This window comes from Bufo gargarizans, chromosome 3, assembly GCF_014858855.1.
Source record: "Bufo gargarizans isolate SCDJY-AF-19 chromosome 3, ASM1485885v1, whole genome shotgun sequence".
Classification (NCBI taxonomy): domain Eukaryota; kingdom Metazoa; phylum Chordata; class Amphibia; order Anura; family Bufonidae; genus Bufo; species Bufo gargarizans.
In genome coordinates this window covers 218,962,717-218,990,698 of record NC_058082.1, presented here as the reverse complement: position 1 = coordinate 218,990,698, position 27,982 = coordinate 218,962,717, and the positions used below count along the sequence as shown (strand labels likewise).

The 27,982-nt window shown below is 42.1% G+C and overlaps 1 protein-coding gene across 1 annotated transcript; it reads left to right on the top strand.

The window, feature by feature from the left end:
* Positions 1-1,625: 1,625 nt before the first annotated feature.
* On the top strand, positions 1,626-27,982 carry FHL2 (four and a half LIM domains 2). Its single transcript, XM_044286980.1, has 6 exons — positions 1,626-1,646; positions 3,125-3,303; positions 17,438-17,612; positions 18,331-18,500; positions 22,747-22,933; positions 27,658-27,982. The coding sequence occupies exons 2-6, from the start codon at positions 3,148-3,150 to the stop codon at positions 27,807-27,809; spliced, it is 840 nt and encodes a 279-aa protein (XP_044142915.1). The 5' UTR covers positions 1,626-1,646; positions 3,125-3,147; the 3' UTR covers positions 27,810-27,982.

Below are 27,982 nucleotides of genomic sequence, written 5' to 3'. Positions count from 1 at the left end.
ACAGAGGTGCACCCACTTAACAGACAACACCCAGTCTGAAAGTGATAAATAGCATAAATAAATAATGAAAGTGGGGCACACTCTCAAAGTATAGGGATCTTTATTAACACAAATGGTAAGAATGCAAAAATGACAGTAAATCTTAAGAATAAAAATACAGAAAAATGTTAAAATACACTAGGTATAGACAATAAAATTAATTAAATTTAGATTATAAATGATCATAAAAACAAAATGGGTAAAAATATATTAAACAATACAAATACTATGGTCAATATGCGCATGGATCCCAATATAAACTTTCAATGCGAATAGTCAGTCACAAAGTGTAAGCTCACTGGTTGTTAGGTATAGAGTCCCATATACGGTTAGTATAATGTTATATATAATTTTTCAGAAAGGTCCTTACTTGCCAATTGTAGCAATGCTTGAAAGCGTATGCAGCCTGTGAGTTTGCGTTAGATAATATTCAGGCTGTTCATACGCACAGCGGCGTCCCGCTGTATTCAATATAGCAAAAGCGATCGCTTGTCGATGGTTTGTAGAGGCTTACCCGAGGGTCTTTTGATGTTGGATATTGCGCTCTCGACACGGCGTACCTGTCTCGGTTCCGGTCTCAAGAGCTGGTGTCCAGGTTTGAGTTTTTGGCCGCCAGTGAGATTTGTTTGTTGCACGCGGTGTCGATGTCTTTCATCACCAGCGTGGCAGCGATAATATTGCAGAGTTCTCTGAAAATAAAATTATTTTTGAAGTTATTTTTGAAGGAATTTAAAGAGAATTCTACAGTATTAAACTATCAAGGAAAACGCATCGGAACCGCAATATATTCAACTTAAATGAAGACCTCTGAGGAGGGGAGGGAACTAAAATCCCCTGGAGATATAATGAAATTATATCAATGCGTTTCTTATGCGTCTTCTATGATGTCTTGTGAAATAGATATAACACTTTTATGATGTTTTACGACACCTAATAAAAGAAAATGTTAAACAGTGTAAATAAGCCTGCATTAGGAAAAGTCTGCCATTTATATTTTGGTGCTCCTCCATTATGTTTGAAATAAGACACTCCCTTAGTAATGCCAGATATAAGGATTCCACTCCTTCTCTTACCTTTTTATATATATTTTTATATTTATATCTATTTTATATTCATATGTATGGAACCTATTTTTAGATAATATATGTTATTCATCTATGTAAGATGGAATAGTTGAAAAATACTACCTTGACATATGTCTAAAGTTAAAAGGTATGCATGGATCCCAATCCGGAAAAATTCTGGACTGCGAACCAGTTTTTTCGATATACCCTATTCACTATAAAAATGGAACACATGTAGGGGGAAATCAACCACTGAGGAAGGGGTCATTTTCGTAAATCCCCGAAACGCGTCTGGTATCAATCCCCCTATGGAGTAGAGAGATCCTGCAAAACCGAGGAAGTCTGGACAACTGCCATTTAACCAGAAAGCCGCCGAAGTGAATTATCGCTGCCACGCTGGTGATGAAAGACATCGACACCGCGTGCAACAAACAAATCTCACTGGCGGCCAAAAACTCAAACCTGGACACCAGCTCTTGAGACCGGAACCGAGACAGGTACGCCGTGTCGAGAGCTCAATATCCAACATCAAAAGACCCTCGGGTAAGCCTCTACAAACCATCGACAAGCGATCGCTTTTGCTATATTGAATACAGCGGGACGCCGCTGTGCGTATGAACAGCCTGAATATTATCTAACGCAAACTCACAGGCTGCATACGCTTTCAAGCATTGCTACAATTGGCAAGTAAGGACCTTTCTGAAAAATTATATATAACATTATACTAACCGTATATGGGACTCTATACCTAACAACCAGTGAGCTTATACTTTGTGACTGACTATTCGCATTGAAAGTTTATATTGGGATCCATGCGCATATATATATATATATATATATATATATATATATATAGACAAAAAAAAGCAAAATAGCAAAATAGGAGCCGCACTGCGGAAAATAGTACAGGCGGAGTGCCAGTGGCTGTGAAGGCGATCCCCCTTCAAGACATCTAGTAGGAAGAAATCCATGGCACATCCAAGGCGTAAAATAAGAACGACTTTTATTCACCAGACAGCGACGTTTCGATCCACCTCTATGGGATCTTTCTCAAGCAGTGACTGCTTGAGAAAGATCCCATAGAGGTGCATCGCAACGTCGCTGTCTGGTAAATAAAAGCCGTTCTTATTTTACGCCTTGGATGTGCCGTGGATTTCTTCCTACTATATATATATATATATATATATATATATACATATATATAAAATCATACTTCTGATATATACAGTATGAATGCATAATATGTGGGCAACTACTACTGATGTTTTTAGCCATAATATATTTACATATATTATATATTCTAAATATATATCTAATAATATATGTAAATATATTATGGCTAAAAACTTATATATATATATATATATTTAAATTAAATTTAGCCTCTATTTCTGAAAAGTTTCTGCTGGGATTTGAACTCACAACCTTCTACATTAGAGCCAAGAACCTTAACCACTACACTATACAGCTACATGTTCACCTGCAGTGAAATATGAAATGATACTTCTGCTGTATAGGAATACTTACTACATGACAAACTACTATGAGGTGTTTCTGACGCAGTTTATCATTCAGCTTTATAGCTGAGTGGTTAAAGCCCTAGCCTCTAATGTAGAAGGTTGTGAGTTCAAATCCCAGCAGAAACTTGCATGCTTGTTTAACACTAGTCACAGAGCATGCCTAAAAAACTCTCCCATAGAAGATAATGAGGTGCCCGCTGGTTCATTGTGTCTATGGACCATAGGGCTGCCATAAAGACATTTTCTAAATGCTGTTAAGAACAGCTCAGGCAAGATGGCCACTCCTATAATCATGTTCAGGAAATAGAATAAATAAATCTGCAATTAGAAAAAAGATATGTATTGCTATCTGCTTTTTACTGTGGTTACATATTTGCTGTTAATATGTGTCCTAAACCAGTGAGAAGCTGTCTAGACTGGTATGAATGGAAATGAATACTGTTATCATCGATCTTTATCCAGTTTTACTTGTGGTAAGTCTAATTATATCATATCTTACAGGTTAGGCGTGAACGGTATTAAAAATGACTGAGCGATTTGATTGCCATTACTGCAAGGAAACTCTGTTTGGAAAAAAATACCTTCTGAAAGAAGAAAATCCATATTGTGTGAAATGTTACGAGAATCTGTACTCCAACACATGTGAAGAATGCAAGAAGCCCATTGGCTGTGATGGCAAGGTACGGTGAAATCTCTGCTTAATGGTGCATTCAAGTTTTTTACAGTTGCCAACAGATTTATAAATCTACAAATAGAAGAGACAAACTCAGAAATAATATTATTTTTTACCTCCTGGATGTACCATAAATGTCTGCTAGATGTAGGTCCCATCTCTGGGACTGCCACCTTTGTCACGAGTGGAACACTATGCACAGCCTTCTCCATTCTGCACTATGTTGCTGCTTCTGAAAGACCTACAGACTGGAGAAAGCCACCACATGCGTACCTTTTCTCACATTCCCCTGCATGGTTGCAGTGGACACCTCCCCGGGTGGGACAAAGGTTGGAGGACCCCCATTCTTGGAATAGGTGTGGGTAGGTGGGACCCACAACTGTCAGACATGTATGGCATATGCTGTGGATATGCAATAAATGTCTGAGGGGAGAATTCACCGTTAGCAAGCTGCAACCAATGTTCAGTATAGTTAGCCTGGTGCTAGCTTTCATTCATCTAGACATCTTTGGTTAGGTAACGGTTTGCAGTCTGGTTTTATATTTTTTATATATTGGTTCCTGAGATAAATTGTATCCATGGCCGGTTAGCTTTTAAACCAGTGCTTATTTTTTTTTGTCCTATTAAATATACATGCTAAGTAAAGAACAGGGATAAAAAAGGGAAGGAGAGATAAATACTCTACCACTTACATCTAAAGAACTGACGTGTATGATAGAACCTTAGCTCCTCTTTATCACAAGAAGCATGGTTACTCATTCTTGCTCTCCTTGTCCGGTCATCTGTCATCCACCTCCTTTGCTGAACTATGGTTCATTATGTACCAGTATTAGGCATATGATAGGTGGAACTTGTACAGCTGCACATGGAGCCTTGTAGGCTATGGGGCCCACAGCGATCTTAAAATAAAAATAAATGTGCTGTCTACTAGATTGCATGCAAAGGATTAAAGTAATTGCTTTCATCTCCCATAAGGCTGGGGCTACACTACAATCTTGCCCATGACATCCGTGCTGCTTCACAAGTTAATGGGGTCACAGCATGACTTGCAGGTTGGTGCAAATGTGACCCCATAACCACAACAAAATCCAGCTTTGTTTGATTTTTTTAGATTCTAAGGTTGCAGAGGTGGCAACTTGCAAATCATGTTGCAACCTCATTCACTTGTGAGGCAACACTTTTACAGAGTGATGTTTAGTCGCATAGTCATGTTGGTCGATTAGTTGTTCTATGAGGTAAGTTGTCTTACTTTGGTTAAATAAGCAGTTGAAGACTTTGGGGGTCTGATAAGTTGTTCGTTTAGGGTACAGTGCCAGTGGCGATGGAATTAGTATGAGCAATGCTGTGCACACCTCTCCATGGTCATATAGCAGCTACAGGGGCATTTCTATGGTATTATATGAATGCAAGACTAATTTTATTTTTAAATCACCTATTTCTTTTTTCTTCCCGTATATTTTTAAATAATGAAATAAATGTTATGTCTTAAACTAGACCAAAAACGGGAATCTATTAGCCTTAGGCTATTTGAACTGCAACAGGACTAATTTTGTTTCCAGGAACTCAGGCTCAGCTAATAATGAAATTGTTACCAAATGTCACACTACCTGCCATACATGAAAAAAATACACAAAAATACACAAAATACTGAATGCTAACTGTATCTGCTGCCAAGGTGTAATCAGTACTTTTCCAGTACTGCTATCTTCTATGCCTTTTTAAGATGCACGGAAACAAAGACCAATTCTGCCTCATAGTTAGACAAGCAGTCCAAAAATAAGCCAGACTTATCGTAGTGTCTGATGCTGGATGATAAAGTTCACAAAAATTCGCCCGCCAAATGAATTTCAGGTTTGCTTCAGATAAATCAAAACCAGCCACCTGCAAGAAATTATTATTTTTTAAAATAATTTTAACAGAGACTGCTGTTTTCTCCCCAAAACCTTAAACTTTCTATATATTACAGGGCTCCAGATGGTGACAAAATGGTCGCCAATGCGACTAAGAATTTACAAATGGCGACAAGACTTTTTAGTCTTGTCGCCATTTGCGACTAGACCCTCCGCGGCAGCTCTGCAGCTGAACAGCGACGGGCACAGGAGCTGATAGTTCTCTGCCCCGCCGCCGCCGATGTTCTTCTCAGCCTGAGTCAGCTCGGTCACAGCACACAGAGACGCTGGCAGCAGGGAGGGGAGGGGCTCGGGAGGAGTGTAATCTGATCCTAGAGTGGAAGCTGCTTCTGCCAGCCCCTCCCCTCCCCGCCCACCAACCAATCAGAGCTGAGGCAAAGCAAGGCGAGCACTAGCAGCTCTGAGTCACTGACAAGTACAGGGAGAAAGAATCGAATGAGTCACAGGTGAAAAGAACTAAAGATCCGACTTGTGACTCATTCGATTCTTTCTTAGACTCCCTGTACAATGTTCCCCCCTACCAACACCCCAGTATAAGAAACATTGGTGGCACAGTGTGCCCCCCCAACACCCCAGTATAAGAAACATTGGTGGCACAGTGTGCCCCCCCAACACCCCAGTATAAGAAACATTGGTGGCACAGTGTTCCCCCCAACACCCCAGTATAAGAAACATTGGTGGCACAGTGTGCCCCCCCAACACCCCAGTATAAGAAACATTGGTGGCACAGTGTGCCCCCCCAACACCCCAGTATAAGAAACATTGGTGGCACAGTGTGCCCCCCCCCACAGTATAAGAAACATTGGTGGCTCAGTGGGAAGTGCCAATGAGGGTTAAAAAATAACTTTAAAAAATTAACTCACCTCCACCAGTTGATCGCGTAGCTGTCGGTCTCCTGTTCTGTCTTCAGGACCTGTGGTGATGTCACTGAGCTCATCACATGGTCCATTACCATGGTGATGAATCATGTGATGTATCATGTGATGAGCACAGTGATGTCACCACAGGTCCTTTGACAGGTCCTGAAGAAAGAACAGGAGATGATCAATTGGAGGAGGTGAGTTAATTTTTATTTTTTAACCCTCATTGGCACTCCCCACTGCGCCACCAATGTTAATTATATTGAGGGGGGGGGCACACTGCGCCACCAATGTTTATTATACTGGGGTGTTGGGGGGGGGTGCACACTGCGCCACCAATGTTTATTATATTGAGGGGGGGCACACTGCGCCCACCAATGTTTATTATACTGAGGTGTTAGGGGGGTAATGTTTATTATATTGAGGGGGGCACACTGCGCCACCAATGTTTACTATACTAGGGTGTTGGGGGGGAGCGCACTGCGCCACCAATGTTTATTATATTGAGGGGGGCACATTGCGCCACCAATGTTTATTATATTAGGAAGGCACACTGCGCCACCAATGTTTATCATACTGGGGTGTTGGGGGTGCGCGCACTGCGCCACCAATGTTTATTATATTGACCTTCTACTATGCATTCTGTATTAAAGAATGCTATTATTTTCCCTTAGAACCATGTTATAAGGAAAAATAATACAGTGAATAGACTTTCATCCTAGCAACCATGAGTGAAAATCGCACCGCATCCGTACTTGCTTGCGGATGCTTGCGATTTTCACGCAGCCCCATTCACTTCTATGGGGCCTGCGTTGCGTGAAAAACGCACAACATAGAGCATGCTGCGATTTTCACGCAACGCACAAGTGATGTGTGAAAATCATCGCTCATGTGCACAGCCCCATAGAAGTGAATGGGTCCGGATTTAGTGCGGGTGCATTCCGGTATTTTGAATGCCAGATCCGGCACTAATACATTCCTATGGGAAAAAATGCTGGATCCGGCATTCAGGCAAATCTTCAGTTTTTTTCGTCTGAGATAAAACCGTAGCATGCTGCGGTTTAATCTTTTGCCTGATCAGTCAAAATGACTGAACTGAAGACATCCTGATGCATCCTGAACAGGATTACTCTCCATTCAGAATGCATAGGGATATGCCTAATCAGTTCTTTTCCGATATTGAGCCCCTAGGACGGAACTCTATGCCTGGAAAAGAAAAACACTAGTGTGAAAGTACCCTAAAATATTAAGTTAAATCCCCCCTTTCCCAATTTTACATATAAAATATATAAACAATAAATAAATAAACATATTACACAGCGCTGTCCAAACTATTAAATTATAAAAAAATATCTCCTATGCGGTGAGCATTTGCCATTTTTTAGTCACCTTGTCACCCCAAAAAATAGGATAGGACTGTTCTATTATGGGCCGAATGTTTCATAAAATGCGAAATGCACGCAGCTTTTTTTGGTGTTGTTTTTTTTTGCGCGTTATTGAGTATCGCAATACTTTTTTATGGTGACGAAAGCGAATCAAAATTTTGGTATCAAAACAACCCTATGCCGATCTGATCGGCGTAGCGTTGTCACGATACCAACATTTTTATTCGGTTTCGATTTGGCGACTAAAAATTTGATTTGGCTCCTAAATTTTTCAGTTCAGGAGCCAATGGCTACTAGTTATTTTTTTTAGTCTGGAGCACTGTATTATTGCCAGCACAGCATCCCAACAACATTCTGCTGCAGAGCAATTGCATGTTTTTAATTCAGTGCATTATATCTGTCCGTTGTTATTACACATGCATTATAGCAAAACTATTTTACGGAAATAACGCCATTGTTCTCCAAGTGAACCTAGATGCAAATTACACTGTAGAGAGACAAACCACCACTTTTTCTTCTGAAAATTATCATAATTTTTGGATGCTTGGTCCCCAAACAAGCCACTGTTTTCTATTTTCTTTTCAATAAACACCATCTGCCCCCGATAAGTGGCAATTTCTGGAAGCTTTGGTATATGAAAAAGCATAACATATATGATGGCGTGGTGTGTGTTTAAACATATAGTTCGTTAACACCAATTATGAGTTTATCTATAGCTATGTATGTCAGTATCACTACTTCCTATTGCTGTCATTGGAGCTTTGGAATGAGGGGAGTGAAAATGCAAAAATTCTTGAAAAATACATAATATCTTTTCCTACAATTTCTGAGTCCTAGGAGACTTGAGGGTATTATATATCAATCAGGACAAGTAGAGCAGCTTTGTTTTGGTAGAATCGATTCTGGTCCAAACTAAACTTTTTAAAAATGTTGCCGAACCTGAAACCAACCGAATCTCAAAAGGCTCACTTATCGCTACTTTCTAGTCTAACTGTACACAATCTTTTATTTGGCTTACCATGCGACAACATTTTGTGGCAGGAATCCATGCCCCTCGGAGTGCAAGGTCGAGTTGATTATTGTTTTTGGTTTACTTTTTTCATAAATATGTCTAAAAAGATATGCACCCAATTGTGCCAAAAATGCCCCCAAAGTTGCCACACATTATGCAAGAATTAGGGTGCAGCCATAATAGTAAACTCAAGTCATTGTGCTCTCTTTTCATTGACATAACTCCATGAATGAAAAGCAAGACAGCCAAAAGAAAACAACATCATTGTATCTGATTTTTTTTTTTATTCCAAAATCACAGGTAAAATAGAGATATATTTTTCGCTTTTTTTTTTGTTATGCAAGCGGGTGTGGACCCACTGCACCACTGACTGGCTATACTCTGGAGGGGCGTGACTAAGCAACTACCTGGTCTTCACTAGAGCCTCTGATGGTGAGGATAGTCCCAGAGTCAGTGGCAGCTGACCATGGGGTCAGAAATACTGCTGCAAGCACCAAGGGGAAGTACATGTTCAGGAAGTCGTGGGTCAGGGCAGGCAGCGATCAAGCAAGGTCTGTAAACAAAGTCCGAGGTCAGAGGCAGGCGGCAAAGAAGCAAGGTCCTTAAACAAAGTCTGAGGTCAGAGGCAGGCGGCAAATAGGCAAAGCAGACCTTGAAAAAGACCTTTACACTTGAAACTAGACCAACTAGTGACCATGAGTTGCTCAGGCATCTTCCTATGCTAGGAAGCGCCTTCAAATACCTCCTGCAATCCAGTCATAGACTGGTGAGACAGAGGGCGTTAACGTGCTGTCTCACAAGTGACGAGAGACACACCCATGCAAGCCCTAAGAACAGTACAGGTCTCCAGTAGGAAGTAAATGGCATTTAGCACAGATGCAACAGTTAAGCTACCTGCTGCCCGCACTTGTCAGTACGGCACATGGCAGCAGGAGGGAAAAAGGGAGCCCGTGTCCGCGGGTAGGGGCAGCAGTGACGGTACAGACCGCTGGGCTAACAATGTTTTAGGATTCATCCAATTGTTAAATAAGCATGGAAATAGTGAACATCCCTTTCTCTCCCAGTGAAAGCAAGATAAATTATTCTCTGGAGTTGTGTCCCATTTTCTTGTGCAAGGGACATCAGGAATTTCAAAAGTTGGAAGGAAGTCAGAACATTAGAGTCAGAAAAATATTTAGGAATTAATCATCTTGAACTTTTAAACTCATATTATTCATGATTTGTTATTTGAAACAATTAAATATCATTTCCCAAAAACATTTTAAGGGGGAGAAATCATTCCTTGTTGGCAGACAAAACTTCTAATGAGTCTATACATTTAAAATATAGAGGAGCTGTACAAAAAAAACTACCAGAGAACAGTTACTGGTGAAATGTGTGTTGCGGTGTGCGGTTCTCCTGAAGTGAACACTTGGGTAAAGGTATGGGTAATAGGTATGCATGGTACATGTCCTCTTTTACTTTAACTGCAGAGCATAATAGTGTCAATTCACCTATAGGCAGCAGATAAGTACTGCTGGGCCCCCTTAGACACCAATATCTAGGTGTGACAGCCCCCTCTGTACTCTCCTGGATCTAAAATGATGTATGGTAGGACATATCTCGATGATGTCACCTTGATAATAGCATTTAGTCTAGCTTATTTCTATTATCTTGGAGTCCAGAAACTAACAACTACATGTGGTACCAATAACATAGTTGGAATAAAGCCATCACATTACATGTAATCATTTCAAGTTATTGTTTGTAAAACCATTGAGTAAATTACAAACTCTTGCATATTTTGTGGTAAAATGATCTGGCAAAAATTAGAGAAAAATGTAGTTAGTCTTGGAATGTGTATACGATGCACGATTTAAGATTTATACAAGGAGAAGCACATTCCAAAAGTAAGCAGAAGAAAGGGGTTGCTATTTGTGAACGACTCAAAAGCTGCACCATAGCCTACCCCAGTGGAACTGTGTCCTGTATGTACCATAGTTAGTCCTGGAGATTCTCAGAAGCATGATGATCAGAATGTGAAAAAATGACTATTGTCCTGGAATTTCCTTTACTGAGAACATCACAGGACATAAATGAAATGCTAATGATCACTTCTGTCTTTAAAGACTGGGATAAATGACCACTAAATTATCATTTTTAGGTATGAATCATGAAGTGAGTCAAGCTATAGTTTAAATTATACATATTTTCTCTATTCTGTAATGTGATGTGAAAAAAATGTAACTGCACCTCAAATTACATTTTCAGGTTTGGGTAGAATTACCTCTGAGCTAACGAGCCCCCATTTTCCACCTTCATCCCTCTAGGTTGATTTTGAATACATTGATATTTTGATATACGTATGTCAGGTCAGTGCATTCGTAAAAAAAAATTTGAGTTGAGTTCCTGTTGACACCACAGGGTTTTATGGTGACAACTCTGCTCTTGAAAAGGGTTGTCCACTTTACACAAAAACTTTTTGTTAAAAAGACCCACAGGAAATAAATTATTCAGAGGGTGTCTCAGTGCCTGGAGCCAATGATCAGCTGTAGTCTGTAGGACAACAAGTATTAGTTTCACTGCAGGTAAAATGAAGCATTACACACTTACCAGTTGTAAATCAATGTTATGTCTATTTAAAGGGTTTCTACCACTTGCATATCACATATTTGGTGATCAGACACTAGCGATCCGCTAGTGTCTGATGTAGCTTACAAGCTAATTATTACCTTAATCCGTTCGGCCCATACCTCAAAAAAAGCACTTATATCTTTATGCAAATGAGCCTCTAGGTGCTATGCAGGCGTTTTTCCAGCACCTAGAGGCTCCGTCTACCTTGCAGTTTGCCGCCCAGCGCCTCGCTCCAGCACGCCCATCTTCAACTCTATTCGATCCTCCCCCTGCTTCTGCCTTCCGAAATCTCGCGCCTGTGCCGTTCGTCGCGGCATTCGGCGCAGGCGCAGTCAATGTCTGACCGCTCCGTGCTCAGACATTTCCACTGCGCCTGCGCCGATGACATCGGCGCAGGCGCAGTGGAAATGTCTGAGCACGGAGCGGTCAGACATTGACTGCGCCTGCGCCGAATGCCTCCGAATGCCGCGACAAACGGCGCAGGCGCGGGATTTCTGAAGGCTGAAGCAGGGGGAGGATCGAATACGGTAAGAGATGGGCGTGCTGGAGCGAGGCGATGGGCGGCAAACTGCAAGGTAGACGGAGCCTCTAGGTGCTGGAAAAACGCCTGCATAGCACCTAGAGGCTCATTTGCATAAAGATATAAGTGCTTTTTTTGAGGTATGGGCCGAACGGATTAAGGTAATAATTAGCTTGTAAGCTACATCAGACACTAGCGGATCGCTAGTGTCTGATCACCAAATATGTGATATGCAAGTGGTAGAAACCCTATGGACATGTTGGTGCCTCCAGACTTAGAGATGATTTTTGTATCCACTTTCTAATCTTACTAATAGATGAGGTTTCTGAATGAAGGACCTTTTACAGGGGTCTTTTAAAATTCAAGAGTATGGAGAAATAGACATGGTCTGTATATCCACATGTCATGCATTGATCTATTGCATCTCAGTGGCATTTATGAACTGTACACAAGGCACTTAGTATACGTAAAAAACATGGGTCCACTCACCATGTCAAGGTGGCCTGTACTGAGTGCAGTGCTGCATGGTTGCTGTGTCTGTGGATTTTTGGGGCCCAATGCCAAGGGGCTTAGCCTGACAGCAGGGTTGCTGTTGGAATGCTAGGTCTTGCCACCTGCGGGTGCTGTGTTGTGGTGGGATGGTCACCAAATCAGAATAGGAACCCACTTGAAAAAAGCCACCAAGACATGTTGTGTAGGCTTATGCATTTTGATAAAAAAAAACTATACAAAGTGTCTCGTATACAGTAATAAATTATGCATAGAAGCAATAGAGCTATGCATTGCATGTGGATGTGAGATCAATGCTCTCTTTTTGCATTTTGTCTTTTAAAATACAGCTGCTTCCAGCAACCTGGCAAACTTTAATTTTACTGGAGGGGGGAGAGGTAGAGAATTGCCCACCTAGAAATAATCACTGCATGCGAAATTTAATGTTACATGACAGCTATTCAGATATAATACAAGGATGGCTTGAGTCTACCAGAATGGGAGACGCTCAAACTGAACAATTCTCCATTCTGGCTCATAGAGGGAGTCCCTAGTGGGGGACCCTCTGATGTAAAGATGAATAGGGGTTATCTTCAATAGACAACCACTATATGTCAGAATTCACTAATTGGCTCCTGGAAATGACCTTTCTAGATAACCCCTTAACTTTGTTAAATGAATCTGGCAATAGTAAAAAAAAAAGAGGTATTCTCCCATGTCTCACTGCTGTCTCACTCCCCCCACATTAGAAAATGGTAGCTGTTGAGTTCTACTAAGCCAGAAACTGGATTATTGGTCTTAGTTGGAGTCTTTTTAACCACATTCCTTAATGAGCTATTTTAGCTTCAAATCCAAAGCCTACAATGAAGTGTTCAGCCAGAGTGGCTATAATGGAATTTGCTGTGTGAGGTTCATAGTACAAATTACAGCTGTATGCATACAAAAGGGGATCAACACGCCATAAAACCAACATATTTTTTACTGTTTTGACATTTTTGGCAGCAGAATACTCCAAGTCTAATCCTATTAGTTGTTGTTTGTTCATATTTGCAGATGGTAGTCATATAAACTATATCTTGGATTAGATTATCAGTGGTCACAGTGGATGTAAAAAGTTCAGGACAAAAGTTTCAGCAGAAGTAGTCGTACATTTATTTATTTGAGTTGCAGGATAAATATTATTCTGGACAGTGGTTTCAATAAAAACTGAGGACTGAATTGTGTGTGTTTGAACATTTTTACTTGAAATGTTCTTGGCTGGGCATATTCATTCTGAAAATTTACTGGGTTAGGCAGAACAATATTTCTTCAGCTTAACAGGAGTCTGTCACGGAGAGCCAGCGGCGCACTCTCCCTTCGCAGCGGCATTGGCATTTCACGCGCATAGCGGAGTGAGGATACGGGCGGCGTTCTCGTCTCCATGGGGACCAGGGGGCGGGGAGGATCCAGCCGCGCATGCCTCCTCTGCGTGGCCGGCATCCTCCGTCCCCCAGACAACAAGCAGCAGGAGAGCTGAGCTTGGCTATATTGGGCTATTTTATGCGAGTCACGTTTTACTTTCTATTACTTTGGCATTATTGTACTTCCTTTGGTCTTTCTACCTTCACCAGCATTCCTATTGTTACCTAGCTATTGTGTTTGGACCTCGGCTTTGTTTTCTGACCTTGTTAACTCCTTTTGTGTTGACCTTGCTATTGTGTTTTCCCTTGCGTACCTGCGTTACCTCCTGGCTTTGACCTTTGCTTCCCTGACTCTGTTTCGTATTACTTTAGCACTCTTTAGGCCCCTGCACGTATCTAAGCTAGGGACCGCTGCCAAGTTGCATGCCGTCAGTTAGGACGGGCCGTGCAAGTAGGCAGGGACAGAGGTGCGTGTGGAGATCAGGGCTGCACCAACAGATTCAGCCAGACCTCTGATACAAACTGCAAAGAAAAATTGGGGGTCAGTCAGCGCATCCAGTGCGCAGTTGCGCGTTGCGCGTTGCCATGGATGAAAGCACACAAGCAAAAAATAATGCAACAGCATTACTTTGGCATTATTGTAGTTTATTTGGTTTGCAGAGTGCTGTTGCATTGTATATATTTTTTTGCTTGTGTGCTTTCAGCCATGGCAATGCGCACCTGCGCACTGGATGTGCTGACTGACCCCCAATTTTTCTTTGCAGTTTGTATCGGAGGTGTGGCTGACTCTGTTGGTCGTGCACTCCTGATAACCTGTCTGCCTCATAGGCTGATTTTAATTAGTGTAGCTATAAAGCTGTAGCCTGCTCTCCCTGTATGTATTGGAGGCCATTTGGCACCAGGATAGGTGGAATACAGAGTGGGCTCAGCATGCTAGTGGAACCTGCATTCCCTGAACAAAATTGAGGCCAGTGAGGCACCAAAAAGGTATTATATAGTGTTGGCATGCATGAGGAGCCTGCATCCCCTGAATATAATGGAGGCCATCGTGGCACCATAAGGGTCCATTCACACGTCCGTTGTTTCTTTCCTGATCTGTTCCGTTTTTTGCTGAACAGATCTGGACCAGATCTGGACCCATTCATTTTCAATGGGTCCTGAAAAAAAATCTGACATTGTGCTGTCCATTTTTTTTCAGGACCCATTGAAAATGAATGGGTCCAGATCTGGTCCAGATCTGTTCAGCAAAAAACGGAACAGATCAGGAAACAAACAACGGACGTGTGAATAGACCCTAAGAGGTATAATACGATGTGTGCTCGGCATGCATATGGAACCTGCATTCCCTGAATGTAATGGAGGCCAGTATGGCTCCAGTTAATGTGGTATTTAGTGTAAGGTTCCCGTCTTACTGAGATCGCCTTGACGTTTGGCAGACGGGCCGAAATAATTTTGTACAAAATATATTTGCCAAACATCTTAAATTTATTAGCGTAGCATTAGCACCAGAATACTTTCTATTACTTTGGCATTATTGTACTTCATTTGGTTTGCAGGGTGCTGTTGCATTGTATATTTTTGTCAGGAGGGAAGTGTTCCTTCGCGGCAATTGCCTGCTCGCTAGTGGAGGAGACTGTTATTACATGCAGTGATCTCCTCCGCAGCCTAGGAAGGAGCGATCGTTATGCCTTTGCTCGTCTCCATGCTGAATAGTGGTTTGCCAGTGGCAGATTGTTATTAGACAGAACAATCTGCCATCAGCAAGCAATCATTTTTTAACATGTCAAAAGATTTTGATTGCCCGATAATCGACTAGCGTTTGCGCGTTCATTGGGCAATCGGCGGCAGTATTACACTGCCAGATGATCACTAACGAGCGATCATACGAATGCTCGCTCGTGATTATCTGCTGAAAAATTGGGCAGTCATTCTGTCAACTGCAATGGTATTGATCTGCTACTTTCCTCCTTCCATTAACCTTGCGTTGCCTCCCCATTTCACTTTTAATGCACAAGTTTATATAGTACTAGTACCACCAATACTGCTTAGTCTCTATAGCAGTTGCTTGCCAGCTATCCTTGCATTTACTGGTAATTCCTTGAAGGAAATCTGTCACCATGATTCTGGGCTGTTAACTGCAGTAATATATAAGTAATACTGCAGATAAGGAGTCCAGATCTTTACTTTTTATTTTCCTGCTGTCCCCTGTTCCTCCACTGTCAGCACTCAAAGTTAGGCTGAAATACACAGTCCATATATTAGGCGTATTTCTGGCAAAGATTGTGGCAAATAGATGCTTTGCACTGCAATCTGCAACTTTTCCCTGCTCATGCCAAGTTAAAAAGTGGGTGTGGTCTGGGCGGGGAAGGGGGGGGCGCCAGCAGGCTCATCTCATTTACCATTTTCTATACCTGTTTTAGGTGTAGAAAATGGTCTAAATGTAAAATAGCAAGGTAGCAGGCTTACATGTAGAAGCTGTGGTGGATCCACTGAAGTTATGAGAGGCAGGAGCTTCTTCATAACTTTGGCGCCCTCCACCGTCAGTGCAGGGCTTTATTAAGGCCGATGTCTAAAACGCCAGTCTTAATAAATGTGCCCTAATGTATCTCAGCACAGCCTTAAATGCTGACAATAAGGGCATGGGCGCAGAAGGAAAATTTTAAATGGTAACCTGGACTCCTTATCTACAGTATTACTCATGTGTTACTGCAGATAACAATCCACAATCCATGAGACAGATTCTTAGTAAACGTTATATGATAGTATTTTTTTTGGCTTATAGGTTTTCAGTTTATTTTAATAGAAATTTGCTTTGAGAAATGACTCTGGTAATGTAACCTTCTTTGGCACTTATACCTTTTACATATCACAATTTATGAATGCTTAATATCTACTGGAATTGGAATTATTCTTTACTGGGCTGTCAGAGATTACTCCAAACTGAGAAATATCCTGTGTGAAGTCACACTATTATTTATGGAGAGGATTATGTCTCATGCTAGCTTCGCCAAGTTTTCTGCAGAATCTGCACTATGTAATGTGACAGATTTATTTTAATCATGTGATCTGGCAGTTTATGGTAAAATATAAAAAGATTTGAGGACTTGCTAATTTATTTGACGATGTGATGTGATAAATAAATGATTGTATTTCAAATAGGTTTGCCAACTATTTAAAGAGGATCTGTTACCACTCCTGACATGTCTGTTTTACTAAATAATTTTATTCCCCATGTGAAAAATAGTCTGGAGAGGGTCCCACTTTTTTAACTCTACTTTGTTTCGTTCCTCATTTATTGCTACTACTTATTAATACAGGTACAACTGGATGTTGAGAGAGAGAACTATGCTTTTTGTAGACACTGCACTTTGGCTATATGATGTACTGTATGTAGGTCCTTCTAATAAAGCGACCCTCCAGTTCAAGGGGGGGGGGGGGGGCCCAATCACATTAACTGAGAAATGAACGTAACACCTGGTGCCATCTTTTCAGCTGTAGATCAGCCATTTCCAAGGCTCTTCTTCTGTCATTCAAGATGGCCGCACCACTTCTCAGACTGCCTGATGCATACTTTGCAATTAGTAGTCCAAGACACTTCCTGCTGCCCTCGGATTTGCTGGCACATGAACGGTGCTGGCCAATATGAGGGCAGGGCTGGACAAGTAGGAAGTGTCTTGGACTACCAAATGCACAGTGTGCATCAAGAAATCTGAGAAGTGGTGCGGCCATCTTGTATGGTAGAAGAGGAGCCCAGACATTGGTGGATCTGCAGCTGAAAAGATGAAAAGGACACTATGTAAGTGTTCTGTTCACCAGTTAATGGGCCTTTTTTTTCTTGAACTAAGCGTTGCTTTAGGTTGACAATGTCTTTTGTATTTCAGACAAGCCTTTTAATTGCAGATCTATATGGTATTAAATGTGTGACAACTAATGGTGGCTATTGCTCTTTCAGGATCTTTCATACAAGGATCGACACTGGCATGAAGCCTGCTTTCACTGCTTCCAGTGCAAGCGCTCACTGGTGGACAAGCCATTTGCTGCCAAGGATGAACATCTCATTTGTACTGAATGTTACTCTAATGAATATTCTTCCAAATGCAATGAATGCAAGAAAACTATCATGCCAGGTTGGTGGGTGTTGGGAGTCATTTTTTATTCAGATTTGGAAAATGCATTCTACAAAATACTGAATGCCAAGAATTTTAGCCTTCTATGCTAGAAGGTTCTAACCAGTGGCGTACATAGGGAAGTAAGGGCCCCATAGCAAGGATCAAGACAGGCCACCCACACATGGCTGAAGAGTTTCCGCCTAAACCCCTTTCAGTGACCCGTGGGCCATTTTTTCCACTGCCTCATTTGCTAAAAGTTGTTCCTTTAGAGGGTAGAGTCCTAACTAAGTTTTCACCCCAGTAGAAGAGGGGATGATCCAAACTGGGCTCCCTCTTGCCCTGGGCCCCATAGCAATCACATGGTCTGCCACTATGGTAGTTACGCCCCTGGTTTTAACCCTCATTTTCTATCATCATTTTTGGAGTTCTGTTTCCATGTGCCTAATATGTTTGGTAAAGGATAACCATAAATATTAGAATTGGTTTAGTCCCTTGACTTTGTATATTTTGCTTATGTTGTGCACTCTTTTGGGGACACATCTAAAAAGTGGAGGGGTTGACCACAACAGTTTGAAAATGAAATAAGCAGACCTATTAGCTGCTATGGGCAGCTCCTCCACCGCTGTGGTCACAAACATTGGAAACAATTCATACTGTCTGTAAGGGCCACTATAATAGAGTTATATTCCTGGCAGTCAGGATCTAACTGTTATAAACTCTTTTTATTGACACACAGGAACACGCAAGATGGAATATAAGGGAAACAGCTGGCACGAGACTTGCTTTATCTGTGCGCGATGCCAGCAGCCTATAGGTACAAAGAGCTTCATCCCCAAAGAGAACCAGAACTTTTGTGTGCCATGTTATGAAAAGCAGTTTGCAATGCATTGCATTCAGTGTAAAAAGGTAGGAGATCAATATAACAGAACAGTGAGATTTCATCTTTCACTTTTATTGTTACCTTAAAGTGCATGTGACAGGAGTTTTACAGAACGAAATGACATGCTATGGGAAAAAAATCACATGGATTTAGGACTTTTTTATTAAATTAGGTGATACAATGTACACCGAAATCCTAACAGAGCCAAAGGTTCACTAATATACTGTACTGAAATAGGTTCCTCTTTCAAGAACGGTAATTGCCATGACACTTTTATCGTCTGTCAGGATGCGTTTTTGTTAATTTTTTAAAAATATTTTTGTTTTTACTATGTTATTTTCACTTTATTGTTATTAGTTTTTAAACTATGTTTCCCCCATATGTTTATAAGAGGAAATCGCCCCACATATATCAACAGTGGCATCATATAAACCAACATTAAATGCTAATTTATTGACATCTCTGAACACATGACCTATATGATAATATACAGTACAGACCAAAAGTTTGGACACACCTTCTCATTCAAAGAGTTTTCTTTATTTTCATGACTATGAAAATTGTAGATTCACACTGAAGGCATCAAAACTATGTGGAATTATATACCAAACAAAAAAGTGTGAAACAACTGAAAATATGTCATATTCTAGGTTCTTCAAAGTAGCCACCTTTTGCTTTGATTACTGCTTTGCAAACTCTTGGCATTTTCTTGATGAGCTTCAAGAGGTAGTCACCTGAAATGGTTTTCACTTCATAGGTGTGCCCTGTCAGGTTTAATAAGTGGGATTTCTTGCCTTATAAATGGGGTTGGGACCATCAGTTGCATTGTGGAGAAGTCAGGTGGATACACAGCCGATAGTCCTACTGAATAGACTGTTAGCATTTGTATTATGGCAAGAAAAAAAGCAGCTAAATAAAGAAAAACGAGTGGCCATCATTACTTTAAGAAATGAAAGTCAGTCAGTCCGAAAAATTGGGAAAACTTTGAAAGTGTCCCCAAGTGCAGTCACAAAAACCATCAAGCGCTACAAAGAAACTGGCTCACATGCGGACCGCCCCAGGAAAGGAAGACCAAGAGTCACCTCTGCTGCAGAGGATAAGTTCATCCGAGTCACCAGCCTCAGAAATCGCAGGTTAACAGCAGCTCAGATTAGAGACCAGGTCAATGCCACACAGAGTTCTAGCAGCAGACACATCTCTAGAACAACTGTTAAGAGGAGACTGTGTGAATCAGGCCTTCATGGTAGAATATCTGCTAGGAAACCACTGCTAAGGACAGGCAACAAGCAGAAGAGACTTGTTTGGGCTACAGAACACAAGGAATGGACATTAGACCAGTGGAAATCTGTGCTTTGGTCTGATGAGTCCAAATTTGAGATCTTTGGTTCCAACCACCGTGTCTTTGTGCGACGCAGAAAAGGTGAACGGATGGACTCTACATGCCTGGTTCCCACCGTGAAGCATGGAGGAGGAGGTGTGATGGTGTGGGGGTGCTTTGCTGGTGACACTGTTGGGGATTTATTCAAAATTGAAGGCATACTGAACCAGCATGGCTACCACAGCATCTTGCAGCGGCATGCTATTCTATCCGGTTTGCGTTTAGTTGGACCATCATTTATTTTTCAACAGGACAATGACCCCAAACACACCTACAGGCTGTGTAAGGGCTATTTGACCATGAAGGAGAGTGATGGGGTGCTGCGCCAGATGACCTGGCCTCCACAGTCACCGGACCTGAACCCAATCGAGATGGTTTGGGGTGAGCTGGACCGCAGAGTGAAGGCAAAAGGGCCAACAAGTGCTAAGCATCTCTGGGAACTCCTTCAAGACTGTTGGAAGACCATTTCAGGTGACTACTTCCTGAAGCTCATCAAGAGAATGCCAAGAGTGTGCAAAGCAGTAATCAAAGCAAAAGGTGGCTACTTTGAAGAACCTAGAATATGACATATTTTCAGTTGTTTCACACTTTTTTGTTATGTATATAATTCCACATGTGTAAGGCTACTTTCACACTAGCGTTCGTCGGTCCGCACGTGACCACCGTTTTAAGCAGCTCACGAGCGGACCCGAACGCCTCCGTCCAGCCCTGATGCAGTCTGAATGGAGCGGATCCGCTCAGACTGCATCAGTCTGGCGGCGTTCAGCCTCCGCTCCGCTTGCCTCCGCACGGCCAGGCGGACAGCTGAACGCTGCTTGCAGCGTTCAGCTGTCCGCCTGGCCGTGCGGAGGCGAGCGGATCCGTTCAGACTTACAATGTAAGTCAATGGGAACGGATCCGCTTGAAGATGACACCATATGGCTCAATCTTCAAGCGGATCCGTCCCCCATTGACTTTACATTGAAAGTCTGAACGGATCCGCTCAGGCATCTTGCGCACTTAGAAATTTTTCTAAGTTATTAATGCAGACGGATCCGTACTGAACGGAGCCTCCGTCTGCATTAATATGATCGGATCCGTTCAGAACGGATCCGATCAAGCGCTAGTGTGAAAGTAGCCTTAATTCATAGTTTTGATGCCTTCAGTGTGAATCTACAATTTTCATAGTCATGAAAATAAAGAAAACTCTTTGAATGAGAAGGTGTGTCCAAACTTTTGGTCTGTACTGTACAATGCCATTTACTCTTACAATGAATACAACAACTTCACTTTTTCAGTGGCATACAAATGCAATTTTTATCTTTTCTGACTTTTTTGCAAGACACATTTAATGTCTCTAAATGCTAGATGAGTTTCATTGACGCTTGCTGGAACGCAATGTATAGCTTGGTCAGGAAGGAAGAGACCTCCGCAAGCTACTAGCTCTGCAGTGACATTTATACACAGCATTGTAGTTATATGCAGACAGCCCAAAGAACGGTTTTCCTTGAAAAGAAATCATTAGCATTTAAGGAATTGAGTATGGTCTCTATCAAATTGTTCAAATTCTATCTATCCAGCAGTTTCACCTCTTTACCTGTTCCTGGGAATACTGGGTGCTGCCATTAGGATTGTCCTGCATGTTCCCTGAATATATCACTGCAGAACTGTAGATTTTCTATTAAAGGGAGTCTGTCAGCAGATTTACCCCTTTTTAACAGTTGCCATACCGCTGTAGCCGCAATACAGATGATTAACACAGTACCTTTATATGCTTTGGTGGACTTTTAAATATGCCAAAAACGAACTTTGATGAGGGCCCGCAAGTGCCCAGGGCGGAGTCCACCGGGTTGGAGCCCAGGCAGCTCTGCCTCTTCGGCTCTTATCCCCGCCCAGCCTCCTCCTCTGCCCGCCTATCTGTTGTCTCTCCCCCTCAGCGAGATCCCGCGCCGACGCGATGACTTCTTTGGTCAGGGCATGCGCATAAGCTACTGCGATGCCGTGTCAGCAATGGGCATGGCAGTGCGCATTCCCCGGCCAAGGAAGTTATCGCATCGGCGCGGGATCTCGCTGAGGGGGAGAGACAACAGATAGGCGGGCAGAGGAGGAGGCTGGGCGGGGATAAGAGCCGAAGAGGCAGAGCTGTCTGGGCTCCAACCCGGTGGACTCCGCCCTGGGCACTTGCGAGCCCTCATCAAAGTTCATTTTTGGCATATTTAAAAGTCCACCAAAGCATATAAAGGTACTGTGTTAATCATCTGTTTTGCGGCTACAGCGGTATGGCAACTGTTAAAAAGGGGTAAATCTGCTGACAGACTCCCTTTAAGGGGTTTTGGGATCATCTGTGGGAGCTGTAATGTTAATAGTCAACAAGAAACACATATGGCCAAGTAAATGGTGAACTGGTCATCTCCACAAGACAAATTATAACATTTGTTAAACCAAGGTTATAGGAGCTAAGCAGGACTTATTTTTCTACCCCCCCCCCCCCAATTGGTACCTTTTGAAGAGATCTATAAGTACCTGTCCTGCCATTCTTTTCATGGCTCCCAGATTGTCTTTACTGGAGTTCTGATCCCTGTCTGTTAACTTCTGTATAGACACACATGCACTGCTGCAGCCAATAACTTCTGTATGGACACATGTGCCACTGCAGCCAATGACTGTATCACATGTGCCACTGCAGCCAATGACTGTATCACATGTGCCACTGCAGCCAATGACTGTATCACATGTGCCGCTGCAGCCAATGACTGTCTCCCAGCGGCACGTGACCCAGCAAGTAAGTATAGATCTCTTGACAGGTAGTGCTGGATGGGTTGTAGGTTTTTGGGTGGGAAATGAAATTAAAAATAAAAAGACCTGTACAACTCCTTTTAGGTCTGATGTCAGCAGTGTATTCTGTTCTATTCAAGGCCATCACTACAGGAGGTGTCACCTATCGGGATCAGCCCTGGCATAAGGAGTGCTTTATCTGTACTGGCTGCAAGAAACCATTGTCTGGGCAAAGATTTACTTCCCGGGATGAATTTGCCTATTGCCTGAACTGCTTCTGCAATTTATATGCCAAGAAATGTGCTGGATGCACCAGTCCCATAAGTGGTACACATGTTTTGCTTTATTTTACTTGATAAAATCGATATGATGTAACAATAGGGCTGCAATACATGGAATATAGGCAATGTATTATATTCAGGAAGATGAAGCTTTAAAACATAGCATTAACCATGGAAAATATAAAAATATAGCAGGAAAAAGTAAAACGTTAAAAGCGGCTTTCCACTTAAATACTTTTATGGTTTATCTGTTGAGTATGCTGATAACGGGGACGTCAGAGTCCCCTGCATCATTTAAAATATGTGGTAAAATGCAGTATATTAAGCGTTAGGGTCACTCACTGACACTCCAATGCTTTTGGTTAAGACAGAGCAATGCTTTCCATGGACAGCACAACGGTTAGCTGAAGCACTACTGTATGCATTACTGCTATGCTACAAAGAAATCTAAAACTGCACAGTTAAAATGTCTGGATGTAGCAGCTGCTTCCTGAGCTCCTACAGCTGTACTGCACATGTGGTTCCACAGAAACATTTTTATGACCATCTTGAAAATCCATCCCCCACACTATTGTATCAAAACTTATAGTGTGATGGCTGTAGATTTAACAGTTATCTATTAGTCCTGTGTGACCAAGGCTGACTTGGAAAATCCCTTTTTGTTAGCATGATGATAAGCTAATTACAGGGTGTCATCACCAACGATTAACTATAATCTGAGGTGGAAACCTGGAACCCTTAAAGGGGGTTTCAGGCCTAGAAACCTTTTTAATTAGGCCTAGGACCATAAAAGTAAAAAATCCATTCCGGCACATAGGCTCCTTCCTGAAATCTTACCAGTCCCCGGCATGTAAACTTCTAGACAGGGTCACATGCTACAGTCATTCATTGGCCTCAGCGGTGATGTGTCCCCAAGCAGCGCCATGACCAAGTAGCTAAGACCAGGGAATGACTTCAGCAGTGCACGGACCCTGGCCAGAAGTACACATGCCAAGTATTGGAAAGATTGCTGAATGGAGCCTTGGTACTGGAACAGAGCTGTGGGGAGCAGGTGAACGCATTTTTGCTTTAGACGCAACATAGTCTTGGGCCTTATTAAAAATGCAGTTTAAGGCTAGAAAACCCCTTTAAAGTGTACCTAAACATTATTGTTTCCGATAAATCAATAGTACACATGAGGATAAGAAGCTTTGTAATTTATTGTATGACAGAAAAATGACTTTCTCCACCTATCAGCCACTTCTTTTCCTCTCTCCACCACTTACACTGATCACCAACTCTAATTTACTGAAATAATTTGTACACAAAAGCTTGATTTTGTAAGAAATTTTATTAAAAAACTGCTGCCCATAGAAGTCTATGGAGAGGGGATAAGGAGGAAGAAAAGCGAGCAGCTCAAGAGTGAGACAGAAAAACACAAAGAGATGTGGCTGAAGCCTCTAAGTATGTGTTTTATTTTACCTAATTGCTGGGTCTAGTAAGTTATATATCTCACCTTAGTGCTGAATTCACCGCTACACTGCTCAGTACTTATGTATAACGTCCTCTATGCTGCTGCTTCTGAGTGTGCTTCAGAGAGATAGGGGAGTATAATGTCACACTTCGGTGTGGAAGGGAAACACCACACTGAGCATAGGAAGGAAGGGGGGGAACTGGGAATCAGGCCTGAGAACTAGGAAAGGAAAATGGACACCTCCTAGTGAAAACCCTAGACCAAAATCCTGACTGACTACCAGTATGAACAGACCCCAAATGTAGGTGAGTTCACACGCAGGAATACCTAGAGTCCTATCAAGCCCTATAGGACCCTGGTACTAATGGCAGGAGACTACCTGTTCCTCCAAAAGGAAGGACGAACAGGAGTCTCCTTCAGGCCTAATACAAACAATAAGGAAATGCAACACACAGAACCCAAACAAAATACAAAAGAGAAAGGAAAGACTCAACTTCAAAGGAGCAATGAAAGCACCAGAAACTCAGCCGAGATGCAAACACAATCTATCCAAAGGTCCAAACAGAAGCTATAAACTGCACAGCATTGTGGGAGAAGCAACTATAAATAGAGAAGGTTAAATGACCCTAAGGCCCCTTTCACACGGGTGAGAATTCCGCATTGCACCTGCACTGAATCCGGACCAATTCACCTCAATGGGGCTATTCAGATGACCAGTGATTTTCACGCATCACTTGTGCATTGTGTGAAAATAGCAGCATGTTCTATATTCAGTTTTTTACGCAATGCAAGCCCCATAGAAATGAATGGTTCTGCGTAAAATTCGCAAGCATCCGCAAGCAAGTACGGATGCGATGCGATTTTCACGCATGATTGCTAGGAGATGATAGGGATAAAGGCAACCCCAGACTCGATTAAAGTGTATTCACTGTATTATTTTCCCTTATAACATGGTTATAAGGGAAAATAATAGCATTCTTGATACAGAATGCTTACTAAAATGTGGATTGAGGGGTTAAAAAATAAAAAAAATTAACTCACCTTATCCAATTGATCGTGCAGCTGGCATCGTCTTCTTGCTTCTTTTAGCACCTGCAAAAGGATCTTTGATGACGAAATCTTCTATCTTAATTCAGCAGGACCTGCGGTGACGTCACCGCGCTCACCATGTGATTACGTCATCAAAGGTCCTTTTGCAGGTTCTAAAAGAAGAAGCAAGAAGACGATGCCAGCTGCGCGATCAATTGGATAAGGTGAGTTAATTCTATTTATTTTTTAACCCCTCAATCCACATTTTAGTAAGCATTCTGTATTAAGAATGTTATTATTTTCCCTTATAACCATGTTATAAGGGAAAATATTAAAATTAATAGAACACCTAACCCAAACCCAAACTTCAGTGAAGAAGTCCAGGTTCGGGTCTGGGTACCACATTCAGTTTTTTCTCACGCACGTGCAAAACGCATTGCAGTCGTGTGGAAAAAACTGAACATCTGAATGCAATCGCAGTCAAAACGGACTGCAATTGCATGCCTACTCGCGCGGGTTTTTACGCAATGCACACGCGACGCATCTGGAGCAAATCCGGAACGCCCGTGTAACAGAGGCCTAATAGCCACACCTGGGGAAAGAAGGTGTGGCAAGCACCAGAAACACAGACGTAATTTGATCCAAAAAGAAAACATGTCAGATCAAACCACATGTTGCCAGTCTCACCGATCTTCTGCCACCTGTCGCGGGAACATCCGTGACACATGATCTCTTCCTCTCTGGGTGCTGTCTATGGGAAACATCATAGCAGCTAGTCTGTGCTTACTCTGGGGCTGAATACAAGTCATGTAATAGTAAGCAGCAGAGCTACCCTTCATGCACACATATGACAGCTTATTCTGAAAATTCATCTGAAGTTCACCTTTAGGCAAGCTAGCATTACAGTTAGTTCAGCATTAGGCCCCTTTCACACGAGCGAGTATTCTGCGCGGGTGCAATGCGTGAAGTGAACGCATTGCACCCGCACTAAATCCGGACCCATTCATTTCTATGGGGCTGTTCACATGAGCGGTGATTTTCACTCATCACTTATGCGTTGCGTGAAAATCGTAGCATGCTCCTCTTTGTGCGTTGCGGTGCGATAATCCACACAACGCAGGCCCCATAGAAGTGAATGGGGTTGCGTGAAAATCGCAAGCATCCACAAGCAAGTGCGGATGCGGTGTGATTTTCACGCACGGTTGCTAGGAGACAATCGGGTTGGAGACCCGATCATTATTATTTTCCCTTATAACATGGTTATAAGGGAAAATAATAGCATTCTGAATACAGAATGCATAGTAAAATAGCGCTGGAAGGGTTAAAAAATAAATAAAAAAGAATTTAACTCGCCTTAATCCACTTGTTCGCGCACCCCGGCATCTCCTTCTGTCTTGATCTTAGCTTTTTGTAGCAACAAGGACCTTTGGTGACATCACAGTCATCACATCATCCATCACATGATCTTTTACCATGGTGATGGATCATGTGATGACTGTGACGTCACCAAAGGTCCTTGTTGCTACAAAAAGCTAAGATGAAGACAGAAGGAGATGCCGGGGTGCGCGAACAAGTGGATTAAGGCGAGTTAAATTATGTTTTATTTATTTTTTAACCCTTCCAGCGCTATTTTACTATGCATTCTGCATTCAGAATGCTATTATTTTCCCTTAAAACCATGTTATAAGGGAAAATAATACAATCTACAGAACACCGATCCCAAACATGCGCGATTTTTCTCACACAAGTCCAAAACGCATTACAATGTTTTGCACTCGCGCAGAAAAATCACGGGTGTTCCCGCAACGCACCCGCACATTTTCCCGCAACGCCCGTGTGAAAGGGGCCTTACTGTCACCAAAATCAATTGTCTATATAGCAAAAGGACATGCCCAAGACCAAGAGAACCTTTTTTCCTCTTCTCTGGCTAATAGATGAGGTCTTGAATCGAAAACCTTTTCAGCCAAACATAGGAATGGAGTTAAAGCAGAAGACGTTTAGGCCTCATGCACACGACCGTTGTTCTGTTCCGTTTTGTGGACAAGGATAGGCATTTCTACAATGGGCCACCTGTTCCATTTGCCTTCTGCAAATTGCAGAAGGCACACGGGCGGCTTCCGTGTTTTGCGGATCCGCAATTTGCGGACCGAAAAAAAACGGAACGGTCATGTGCATGAGGGCTTAGACTGATATGTTGATTTGAACAATAATCAGATTCTATAATTGTGCATATTGTGTTTTCATTTTTGTAATAATGGTTTATATCTGTGATCTCTTTCATTTACCAGGGCTTGGAGGAACGAAATATATATCTTTTGAGGAACGTCAATGGCACAGTGATTGCTTTAACTGTAAGAAGTGTGCAATTTCTTTGGTGGGTCGTGGCTTTCTTACAGAAAGAGATGACGTCTTGTGTCCTGAATGTGGAAAGGATATATAAAAGAAATGTGGAAATGACAGAGAAAAATCATAAAACGAATAAATCAACAATAAGGGCTCATGCACACGAATGTATTTTCTTTCCGTGTCTGTTCTGGGTTTTTTTCAGACCGTATGCAGAACCATTCACTTCAATAGGTCCGCAAAAAAAAACTGAAGGTACTCCGTGTGCAT

Coding starts and splice junctions, on each gene's coding strand:
- FHL2 (XM_044286980.1), top strand. CDS start 3,148: ATGACTGAGCGATTTGATTGCCATTACTGCAAGGAAACTCTGTTTGGA. Junction 3,304..17,437: donor CCATTGGCTGTGATGGCAAG/GTACGGTGAAAT, acceptor TTGCTCTTTCAG/GATCTTTCATACAAGGATCG. Junction 22,934..27,657: donor ATGCACCAGTCCCATAAGTG/GTACACATGTTT, acceptor TTCATTTACCAG/GGCTTGGAGGAACGAAATAT.